General features: G+C 42.8%; 1 protein-coding gene across 1 annotated transcript; it reads right to left on the bottom strand.

Annotated features, from left to right (window-relative positions):
* Positions 1-8,200: 8,200 nt before the first annotated feature.
* On the bottom strand, positions 8,201-12,151 carry LOC111980217 (forkhead box protein D2-like). The gene has a single exon (XM_024010903.2). The coding sequence runs from the start codon at positions 11,838-11,840 to the stop codon at positions 10,866-10,868; it is 975 nt and encodes a 324-aa protein (XP_023866671.1). The 5' UTR covers positions 11,841-12,151; the 3' UTR covers positions 8,201-10,865.
* Positions 12,152-12,705: the final 554 nt, after the last annotated feature.

Below are 12,705 nucleotides of genomic sequence, written 5' to 3' on the forward strand. Positions count from 1 at the left end.
GRCAGACAACCGACACGCCTTTAAAGGGCATCAAAACAGCCTCCACCACATTTCAATCTTTGTTGTATTATGTTCCCTCCAGAAGGAGAAGGAAAAGTAGTATTTGTGTGATCAGAWATCTGCGACCAATATGCTCCCCATATGTCTGACTTYAGCGTTGTGTCTTTCAACTCYGGTCTTGTTTTTGTTTTRGAGGAATTTGGCTTTTCTGCACATATCTAKTTATCTATTCTTTGCTCTTATATACCCAGYGTATTAAGTGAAGCCTGTCKTTGTGTGGATGCTGACAGCCCATCACTTAGCAGTGACTGTATGGTTTGCTTTATCAATAGCACATAYAGCACTATTAGGAAAATGGGCCTAAATGGGGCCATAGGCCTACATTAGACACAGACAGAGCCCTGTAAACAGATCATGTAGAACTGCAGTTCAGATATGAAGCACATCAAGAAACRTCAATGTTTTTTCAATCTACATTCCAAGATTACTTCATTTCCATCACAMCGCCAGACTAGAGTTGCAGCCAACATCTGAACACTTCATCATTCATTGAAATATTACAGACACTAAGCTCWGTAACTCACAGCCATAGTTTGAAAWATTCATCTGTGTATTCACGTCTATTGCCATKACTCAACGTGGTTCAACATGGTCTCTGTACAACAGTAATTATCTATGRAGGCTGTCATATTTATTTGCCTAGTAATTTTAGACTGCTGAAGTCGGTTGGTCAGTGCGCTCACTGCGTCGTGTAGATTGTTAGATCGTGTCAGATTGAAGAAGTAACAGATTGTGACGATTTTTCCTTATTTGAGGCAGGGTGGTCTCTCTACAGCCTAGTGTCTGGGACTGTCACAACAACKTGACCCCCTGAACATTTCCAACACACACTCACCCCTGTCTCATCTGTAGGGCGAGGGAGCAATCCTCCCCAATAACAAAGCCGCCATTGACACTGACCCTAACCTCCTTCCTCCACCCCTCCATCCCCCTGGTCCTCATCACCCTCCCACGTTGCCCGCCCGGACCCAGTGCTGGGCTGGCCATAGGGCCCCGGAATGCGGTTCAGGTGGAGAGCTGTGCTGTTTCTAATTAGCAGGGTATAAATTAGCATTGCTCTCTCCTGTCTCCTCTCCAAACATTGCTGTCTCCCCATTCTTTTTGACTCCTCCACACTTCACTCTTGCTCTGACCTCCCCTCTGCCACACCGCCACATAAATTTCCTCTCTTTATGGCTCTTGTCTGCAGCCCCTGCACTACCCACTCTCATGCTCAGTGTGGTTAACGTGCAGTACATTTGGTATAAAGTTTGTCGTCGGTCAATGAGTGTATAAATCCAGTGTTTTATATTTGATTCTGAAAGGATATATACCTCCCAGGTTTACTGTAACTCTGCTCAAATCCTGTACAGAGGACAAGGACAAAGAATGACTCATATATTGTTTCTGTCTGCAATCCAGTATACTGTATGTTGGTTCATATTAATATTCAATTACAAAAGTAGAATGTGCAAAATGTGAAACTGAGCGACATGTAGTCTTTATTTCTGGACTTGTTACAGTGTTTGCGAGCTCTTTTTCCACAGGTCAGTCTGTTAAATGGAGTGTTATTTTTCCAGGGCAAATAATCAGTCAGTGTAGCCAAGTAGGACCTGAGGTCAACCTGGCACTGAGGGTTCACATCTGTTTAAATAAATCCTCCACGTGCCATCAGCAGTATAAACACACATCACACACACACACACACACACACACACACACACACACACACACAACACACACACACACACACACACACACAACACACACACACACACACACACACACACACACACACACACACACACACACACACACACACACACACACACACACACACACACACACACACACACACACACACACACACACCACACACACACACACACACACACACAGAGAGAAAACACACACAGTGATAGTTTTTCATCATTAACTTTTTTTCACATTCCCGCTTTTGGACCTGTCATCCCTATATTTTTTGTTTCCTTTTTTAGAGCGCGGGCTGCCGTTACTGAGAACACGCACATGGGAGGGAAATTTACAGAGGTGTCCTACCCCCCGTTCCAGGGATCAAATGCTCCCAAGGTGTCCTACTATAACTCTATATTTTCCCTCTGCCAGACCCCCCCCCCCCCCACTACCATGCACTCTTTTACAGAGCCGAGACCTCCGCTTGCCCTCTGAGCTCCCACTTTATGAGCCCCAGCTCATCCCTTGACTTGTAGAGAAACAAGACCGGGGCAGCCTTTTATAGGGCTGCTGGGGAAAAGACAGGGGAAAGGCCCAAAAAAGGAAAAGTATGGTTTAGTCTCCTGCTCCCTGAGCATCAGAGAGAGACATGGGAGGGTGATAGAGGGAGGGAAAGTGGAACGAAGAGGGAAGACTGCGGAGAAGAGAGGAGCAGTTTGCTGGAAGTGGTCATGCTGTGTTTTGCAGCAGCCTGCCACCAGTGTCTGCACCAGAGACCAGACAGCATCCCCTCTTCGACTGGCATTCCTCCATTCAGCTGACCAGGAGGGGTGGGGGATGAGGATGCAGAAAAAAGAGAGAGAAAAGGGACGAGGGCGTGAACTCTCCTCACTGTGGGCTCCCTCCTCCGCAGGAGTCCCGTGCCTCTTTAGATAAACACAGCGGATCAGTTAACAGCTTTCACCTCCCTCATCCTCCTCCCTCCTTCCCTCTCCAGATGTTTGGCCCATGCAGCCGAGTGCACCCAGGGCTGAGGAGTGGAGATCTCCACATCGATTGGAATGCTGCTCCTCATCCATCTCCATCAGTGGAGACGCCATTGTGTTTGACTTGAGATGTGACTGTGTTTTCCCTTCCCCACACCTGCAGCTTCCTCTGGACCTACCTGAGACCTATGATCAATCGCATTGACTTGGGAAAATAGTAGCAGAGGCAGCTGCGCCCCATGCTTTATGAGTTCTGCCTGTGGTTCCAGCAACCTGTGGATGAACAACATCCTGAGCACAGTTTAATTATCAAAGTGTTATTCCCATCAAACTAACCCAGGAACACATTTTATGTTCTCTTATATTCTTGCAATGGAGTAATCAGGCTCTACCTACCCCATCTGTTTTAAGATGTTGCTCTCTCTTCCCTTTCTGCACTGCTTGCGACTTTGTGTCATTCAACAGACTGTGTTTTAAATGGATTACATGCTCCTCTAAACCTGTCTATCTTATCATGCACCAGGCCCAACCTCATTAGTCAATAGCGCTCAGCAAACTGGTAGTGGGGAGTTCTGAAGAGACGCCCAAACTTAGCAGTGCTCATTTCAACACGGTGGGCTACCCTGTTGTTCAAATCCTCTCAAGCTGTTCCAGACATCTGACAACGCTCCTTTATTTATTGACTTCATTTTGCTCAGAGGGCAGGTTTACTTTCTCCCCTGAGTGATGTAGAGTTAATGTAGAGCTGTGCACTGCAAGTGTTTTTCTTCTCCTTTAAACCGTACTTAAGCGTTTAAACACTCTGGGTAATGACGTGCTGTTGTGGAAGTGAAAAACCATGCCGGATAAAAAGACAAACACCCTGCAGGCTTTCCCTGAGGAGAGAGGAAGCCATCGAGGAGAGGATGAGAGAGAGGAGGACCCTGTTAATCAAATGAATGAGCACCTCTTAGGGCCTTTGTGTCGACTGAGCTAGAGCGCTCAGAAACCCTGGGCTGTAGTCCTGCTTGCTCAGAGTGTGAAGAGAGATCCAGATTCTCTCGCACACACAGACAGATATCACCCCACCAATTGTAGGTTTCTGTTGTATTAATTGTTTTCTCTTCTTTGCTTACTTTTCCAACATGTTGAATATTGATATTGACGTCATATTTTGTCAGTGTATCCTGCTAGAAATGATAAATAGTCTATTATATGAAGAACTGTTTTCTCACATTTGTCAGCACAATGAGGGAGGACTTCAGTTGGCATCTGATAGATCCTTCCGGAAATTGGAACGATCACATATCAAATGTATCTTAACCAGAATTTTTACGTTTCGCCAGTTGGTTTTAAATCTACAAACTCTACTGCTGCTCTACTGTCAAAAGTAAGAGTCTGCTATGAAAATGAAAGTAACAGACATACAATGGTGTCCATACTGCATTTCAAACACAATGTTTGTGTATGCAATTTAAAACACAAGAGTTACTTGGAGTGAGCACATATTACAATGATCAATGAATTAAAATAGCTCTGATTGTTGGCAGAAGCTCAGAAGGAAGGGTTTCAGTCTCCCCAAGTTATTATACATAAATGCCTTTTGAGTATGGAGATACATCATTGTTTTGCTGTGTCTGTTTTCCTTTGGATGCATTGAAGTGATTCTCCCTACTGTAGCTCTACTGCCTTATAGAATCCTTCCCCAGAGCAGCTTTTTCAAATTTGGGGCTTGCGACACTCAGCCAAAAGCCGCAAATTACCCCCCTCTAGCAGCAGCGAATTAGGAACAATTTTGTGTTTGCTATAAAAAAAAAAAGGGGAGAGAGAAGCAAGGGGAAAATGTAGCTTACACCAGGGACCACACACGGAGGCAACATGGGATGAACAGCTCGCTGGCCGACAGATTGGGTGGCAGGGCGGTGCTTTTACGCTTACTCTCTAATCTCTGATCTTCACAGCAATCAGCTTTATCACATCACTGCTAAATAGTATAACACAACATTCATTACATACAGTAAGAATTACTGGACTTATGTTACTGTTCCATTGTTTACAAGCCTTTGAATTAGCTTTGTAATTTCCCCAACCCAGACCTGCAGCACTGATCAAATAAAGCTTTTCTCCAACCAGCACCCTCAGGGATGCAGTGACTTTGTTGACATTATGTAGCAACGGGTGAGAGATATGAGGTGCCAATTCAATGGATGTACTCTCTTTATGTCATTGATGCCATTTTTCAGTAAAGGGAGAGGGCTAGGTTTGGCTTCCCTGCTATGCGGTTGGTCTGAGCACCACGTAAAGTTTTTTTTACAAAGCGTGAGGTTTGGCTCGCCTGCCTAATCTGCTTCGATTGAGCCAGTCCATGTTTTTCCCATTCTGGCAACATTTTCAATGCCCTTTTAAAATCCACTTCCAAGTTGTAATATGCCACTGCAGACGTTATTGAGAGAAGAAAGAAAACCAGAACTGGACAGAGGAGGGTTGTAAGGAGACCTATCCCCTACTGTTACCCTTTAACTTCAGTTTCCAAATTCATCACGTCTCCATGGTGATGTCTGGTGGAGCAGGCAGGCCACTCTGTCTTGCTCAGAGATCAGTTGGCCAGAGCGAGACCTGGGCCAGGTTGGGGTTACTGAGTTATTCTCGTTAAGCCATAGGCCTACTACAACTGTAATCAGAGCCCGGCTAGCCTGACCCCACTCTGACACGTCTTGGACCAGATGTTAATTGTGCTTCCTGCTTCTTTTTGATTAAATGACAGCAGGTTTCAGTCTTTGTTTGTATGGCTAATTGCGCTCATTTGGTGCAATAAGCGGTTTAGGGGCTGCTGTGGGTGACATCACCCCTCAGAGTGCCTTTGATCTGAGCTCTCTGAGGATACGCTAGCTAGCGTTTCTTGTTGGCCACGGTTGTGCTAGGGTTAGAGCTGTTGGTCCATACCTGGGGTCTGGACTTGATGATGACAAGAAGGTAGAGTACATGATATTGCCCGATTCTTGTTGCCCAATCATTGGGCACATTGGGTAGAGCTCTCTTCACCCACCAGCCCTAAGAGGTGCCAGGCTGCAAGAGAATGGTGAGGGCATGAGGTCGCCAGCTGGGACGCAGCAGGGTACCAGGAAGATTGAAGGGGGGCATTGAGAAGAGTAGGGGGGTCATGACCAAATGCCACCCATTGAACTGCATAATGGCTGCATTAGAGGGCCTGTGTTTTTGTCTCACAGATGTTATAATGAGGCTGATTCGATTAACAATAAAACCCAGAGCACAACTGCGGATATTTTGATGTTGTTTGCGAGAATATTTTGATCTTGGTGTTTCGTGAGAGAAGTTGGGTATTTCTTCTGGAACATAGTCAGTGGGTGGAGGGTGTGGTTAGTCAATTCATGGGTATAGAGGCAAAGTCCATTAGGGTTCTATGATTAACACCAGGAAATCTAAGGCTCGACACCAACTCTGAGAACTTCACCCTTGTCTTATCAGGCACCCATCAGACCCCATGTCTACTAGTCTTTTCCTGTCTTGCAATCTCTTTATCTCCATCTCTGTAAAGCCTTCTCGCTACCTCTCTCTACCCCGCTCTCTCTCTCTTTTTCTCCCTCCCTCTCTCTCTACCACTCTCTCCCTCTTTTTCTTCCTCCCTCTCTCTCTCTCAGCGCGTGGCTGAGGTGTGAGATCATTCTCCTTCTGGGTGGCTTTCCTGCTATATGTCACTGTCATCTGCTGGCACCGAGGGTTGGGGGGGGGTCCCTTTTCCGAAAACACACTGCCCTCCACCGCGCCACACACATAAATTCTTGGGCACGAGACTGGAGAATGGTGCACCAACGCAGCACTCTTTTTTACTGGGCCTGGCAGGGTGAAGCACAGACCTATGAAGCAGGGGAGAGAGGGAGACGCGGAGGGTGGAAGATATATAATTGAATAACTCTGAAAAGCGGGGCAGCAGGGATCAGCCCTGCCAGGAAAAGCAAACGCCAACAAGCCGGGCCTGTGGAAGTCAGCCATTAAAGTGAGAGAAGAAAACCTCCGCTCTGATCAGCCGTAGCAAAGGGCTAGCTTTTCAAAGGCTAACTCAAAATGCCACCTACTTACTGTAGCTTCCCCCTCTATACATTGATACTACCACCCCCTCAATTCTGATCACTGTAGCCAACAGATAATCCCTTTGAAATTGTGCTGCACTTAAATGCTTGCATTGTCTTTGGTCTCTTTCAATTCAATTTCAATTCAATCAGTTTAAGTAATTTACAAACCACTCTCAACAGTTCAGGAAAATAAAAACATTCAAGGGAACTCATTCCAAATGACGCATTTCAAATGTAGGAATAACATTGAAACATTGTTTTTTCTCTAATGACTGAATTAGCTAAGGCTATCCCACAATGCACCACTCTCTGCACCGTGATCTGGCTGTGGAAAGGAAGAAAGGGGAGGGTGGGTGTTGGAGGAATGAGTTTACCTTGCCTGTTTGGCTTGGCCTTAATAATGCTAGAATGAAAGCATGGCATAGCAACCGTGTCAGGCATGAATGGACTTCTGACTAAATCRACAGACTTTKCCCARGAAATGGCCTCTACATCAGAGGGAAGATGTGAGTTATRATAAGTCATAACTGATMATCCACGTGGAACTGAGTAGAAACCTGGAGCGGTAAMRKGGCACGCATCACTGATRGGAGTCACATAAACCTACATTCATCAAGTTCATARTGTYATGAATAACCATAATGTGACATYGATTGGAGTCTTCTGTAGTGATGTATTCAATTTAAGGCCCAGTGTCATTGTTGTTACAATTGCTGAGCCCTTTTACATATTTAATATCTAAATGAATTGGCAGTCTCAAGGTACATTCTTTCACATGCCATTTAACAAGAACAAAAGTGAGACTATAAGAGAGAGAATGTAGGAGAGAGGTGGTGCTGACCAGGGGTTAATGCAACAGGTCTCCACTGACAGACAGAGAGGAGGTAGTAACAGTTTCTCTCACATCCTGTTAGACAGCCATCTTGAAGGAAATAAAATAAAGTCAAACACAACTGATTATTGGCAAGTTTCTTCTTCCCTTACGACTGGGGTGGAGAAGTCATGTATGTTAAAGGACAGCTGAACACACATACAAGAGGACATACATGCACAGTTTCTGTCTTGCTTATTTTGTCAGGTGCAGTGACTTTCCCCGCAGATAAATGTCACTCCTTTCTCTCTCTGTCAATAAACAGCACTCCTCTGCTTTTCTGATAGTTTGTTTGTCTCTTTCTCTATTTGTTCTTGATAAAAGAGGATTGACTTCTGCCTCATCTACAAAGCTTTCACACAGACCCATTGACTGACGCATGAGGAGCGCTTGACTTTGAGGTCTCATACCTGACCAGGGAAAGTGACTCTCAACCATAACGCCTGGTTAAAATGTAGACGTTTCAATGGCGCGCATCTGCAGCTTCTATATGTGCCGAGGCCTGATGATGCTAGTGTAATCAATGAAGGCACTGGCTGTCCAAGAGTTTACACTTGATCTATTTTCTAATTTATCAGAGTTCTGAGATTAATCATGACTGACCACATAATAAAAGATTGCATTACGGCTCTGACACTGTTATCATACAGTCTCTATTCGATACATGGGCTAAAATGACCCATTAGTGGGTAATTTTACCCATTTTCAGTTTTCTTTCAAGCAAATAAGTATCATTCGAACACTAAATATTTACTGTCAGATTATATGAATCTCATGCTGGATCTATTAAGGCTACTTCACCACAATTCCCACCACACTGTTTAAGATTATCAATAGCAATAATAAACGTTTAGTGTTTTATGTGCAGAAAAATATATGACCACAAAAAGGATCAAATAAACAGTATGAACCAGTATGAGCGAGTCTGTACATTTAAGGAATCAAACGTATTCCAACGGGGACCAACAAAGAAAATCTATGTGTATTTCTCTCTCATTCAAGCATTTTAACAATTCGCCATCAGGCAACAATCTTTTWAAAAATGTTACTCCTTCAATGGTTGCCAAACGGCATTAGACTGAATTGGATATTGTACTTCTATCCATCAGCCCTTTCCAAAAGCTTTAGAGTAGTCATCAATCTAAACTAGACTTAGAATAGAATGAAATAAATACTTTCCTCCCATGAAACCTAACATTATTTTCTTCCTGTCATTTTCAGTGTAACACAGCACAGTCTGGCATAGAAGTAAAAGAAAAACACAATAAATCTAAACAAGGATGTTAAAAGAAAACAACAAATATGGTTAATTATATAATTCAACATTTACATGAATAATCTGTCTCAAATACTCAATCTTCATTATAATCCATGAGAAATGTCTGTTACTTTGGGTTGAAACGGTACTAGAATCATCTCCAATGTGGCTCCAGATATTTCAAACGATATTAAGAGGGTAAGGAAACCTTATATTCCTTTTATGTTTTGTTCCTTTTATGTTTACAAATATATAGCACACAGTATCACAATTTAACTTGATTGTGATGTATCTTCATAACTTGATAGATTTGTTATTAATTACTTTAAAATATTGTTTTAAAACATCCATAATTCTCAGGGCTTTAATAGGGCTTTCTTAGAATGTAATATTGCTTTTATTTTCTGACTAATAGATCTATATTCCACGAATCTGGTTGTAGCAAAACCGAGTTAAATCAGGTCTTGTCGATGTCTATTTAACCACATATTTGAATAAATCCTCAACTGGCAACGGTTCGTTTGTGGTATACCTCTTTGAATAGTAAGCTATAGGCTCAAGCTACATCTCCCATACAAACATATTAAAATATTTCTATAAAAAAATTCTTATAAGGAATGCTTTGGAGAGACAACCAAATGCGGGTTTAGAAATTACCTCACAATCTGACATGAAAATATGAAGTCTTTGAATGTGTTGCACAGATTTGTTCAATTTTTGGTTTGAGAACGAGCAGGCTGTGTGGCCCCATGACGCAAAATCAGGCAATTATAATACGATGTTGAACTAATGGATGGATGTGGTGTAACTCAACTGACAATCTGAAAGCTGCGCAGCTACACAGACCGTTACTTCTAGACTTCAAATTTAGAAAGAGCATTAATTTACAATGTGTTTAACCGTCAGTTTTTGGCGATGAATGGCAAACGACAGCGAGATGCTGCAGAACAACCACATTGAGAGATTTTCATAATATATAAATAATTGCAGTAGGGCCTATATTGTAGCAATAAAAAAAAGGACAAAAATAAAATGTTTCAATTGTAGTATCAGAAAATCCTCAACATGTAGTCCTAACATTCCAGGATATTTGATTTAGCCTAGATTAGAGTCAACCCAATATTGCATCTCGTTCATGTGATCTTTATATCGTTTGATTCCGCACATCGCTTGATCCTCAGTCGCTGTTTCGACAGACACTTTTAAAGCTATAACCGTCAAAATGTAACAATTATTTTAAGAATTTTATTTGACTTAATATAGGCTTACATGTTTTACATGTAGGCCTAAACATCATATAATTGAATAAAATAAAATTTTATTATGAGAGAAATGCTAACCAGCCAAACTAAAATTACCCTAATTTGGTAAAAAGTTCTGAACATAATTTAACCCACGCATCATCTACACACTCAACAAAATGTTGAATTGAATGGTTTTCCTGCTGAAAGATGCAATCAAGTTCACTGCGCATTTAGTCCTACTATAGGTAAATATGTGCAGCTATATTTCCATTGATTAAAGATATATGCTATGCAATAATCCGTTTTTAAAGGCATCAATTACAGATCTTCAATTGTGCCACCATTGACAGTTCAGTGACGCAAAGGCCTATAAGAAAAATGACTGAGTTAAATATATTGTTTTAAATAATTCACTTTATTTCTTTCCGAATGTAAAAGGAAACTCGTCAGTTAAATATTTGCATTTCAATGGACAAATGTAATTTCATACTTTAGAAAGAAAAACGCAAGATGCTATGAAAAATGTAATAAATGCAAGGCATAAATCTACAGCATTCTTAAGAACTCTTCAAATAGGCCTAGATCAACAAGAAAGTCCATCCAATTACCATTTGCCAAATACCTGTGTTTCCACAAGAGCTTCAAAAATCTCTATCACCTGAGATACAAATAAACAATTTAAAGTCTGAAACACAACTCAAATATTCACAAGCACTGCTCATTAGCCAGGTCAGAGGTGCTGCGCTGAGTTTGTAATTTCTGATATTCTTCATGTAAACTGACGAGATGTGGAGACGCCGCGGAGTGAAACAGCGCAGGGGACGCATATGGAGCGCTGGAGGTCAAAGCGGAAGAAAAGGTGGCATAGCGGCTCGGATTGAAGGACCCGATAGTGACAGGCTGCTGTGATTGAAGAAAAGCCTTGGCAGCGAAAGAGTTCCGGGTAAACAGGCTCGACAAAGCCGGTAGGAGGCTGCTAACAGGTGGGATGGCGGGCGCGCATGACGAGTGCGCATGGTGATGGAAGCCGAATGGATATATCTCCAAACTGGGTAGCTGAAGACCCGCTGTGCCAAGTCCATAAGTACCATAAAAGTTGTGAAAGCCACTGGGCTCAAGGGGTTGCTCCTTGAGCACCCCGAAACGAAAATGCTGGCGTTTGAACCTCTTCCTTCGGCGCAGAAAGCTCCCATTCTCAAACATGTCCGAAGAATTGGGGTCTAGCGTCCAGTAGTTTCCCTTCCCTGGATTACCAGGCTCCCGGGGCATTTTGACAAAGCAGTCATTGAGCGAAAGGTTGTGTCTGATGGAATTCTGCCAGGCAGGGAACTTCTCACGATAATAAACGAAGCGGTGGCTGATAAAGTCACATATCTCGCTGAGAGTAAGTCGCTTTTTGGGGCTTTGTAATATGGCCATTGTTATCAAAGCGATGTAGGAGTACGGAGGCTTTACCGACGCCGGGCTTTTACTTGCTGCTGGAGGACACTTCGACGTGGGTGAGTAGTCGTCCCTATCCTCGTCCTGCCCACTAGAAGACAAACAAGTGTCGGGTTCATGCTCTGCGCTTCTCGCCTCTTCCAAAGGTAAGGACACGAGATGCTCCTCTCCGTTATCCCTGAGTCCCTCTCCTACTACGTCAATAACTAAATCTTCCATGGGCTCCAAGTCCAATGTCATAGTCCACGGGCAGAGCCAATATCACCTGCCCCAACAGGTGGGAAGGGTCAGTTCTTTGAAAGGGATAGATGCTCACGCGCAAGGCTTTGCCCTCTCCATTCACAAAAAAAACAAGCTTAAAATATGTGCGCTCCAGCCCCCTCTCACGTTAGTCATTCAAGATGAAAAAATAACCCTTCAAAAAATACAAAGCCTTTTTATCTCCAAACACGAAATGGAACAACCTTTTAGCCTTAAACGGAGAAAAGGGAGGCTGAGAAAGTTATGAAGCACCGTGAGTCTTCCAAGATGTCCAGCATCCTCTCCCGTTGGTTTCCTGTTGGAACTGTAACCCTATTGRATCAGGTGACTGTGATGTCATGGTTATGCTCGAGGAGAAGCTCTTAACCAATCGAAACAAGGCAATCGGTACCAAAGTAACACCCGTTAACTATCATCATGCCATCACTCCAAATTCATATTTCATCATATTTCAAATTCCATTCAGTAAATTACCATTCGTTTAACAAGTGACAACTATAGGATCAATATGGTGGGGGAAAATGTTCACGTATTGCCTAATTCTGTTATCCAATTAGACCTAGGCCTACTTGTAGATGGCTATTCGAAATATCAAATATATGTAGTAGAGATATAGCCGCCCTTGATCATCTGAACTATCACAACATCAATAACACATTTTAAAAACAAAATGACCTATAATTGTAATTTCGTGAAGCGCCAAAATCAAAGATAACTCAACATAAGCCTATAACCATGAATCAACTCGTCGTTTTTCTGAATAAATAATAATGTCCTACTAAGGGCGCTTCGAACATTTTTCTTGTACTATTTTAGCAACATATGCCCATGCGCAAAACATGGA

This window comes from Salvelinus sp. IW2-2015, linkage group LG20 (assembly GCF_002910315.2).
Source record: "Salvelinus sp. IW2-2015 linkage group LG20, ASM291031v2, whole genome shotgun sequence".
In the NCBI taxonomy this organism is placed as follows: domain Eukaryota; kingdom Metazoa; phylum Chordata; class Actinopteri; order Salmoniformes; family Salmonidae; genus Salvelinus; species Salvelinus sp. IW2-2015.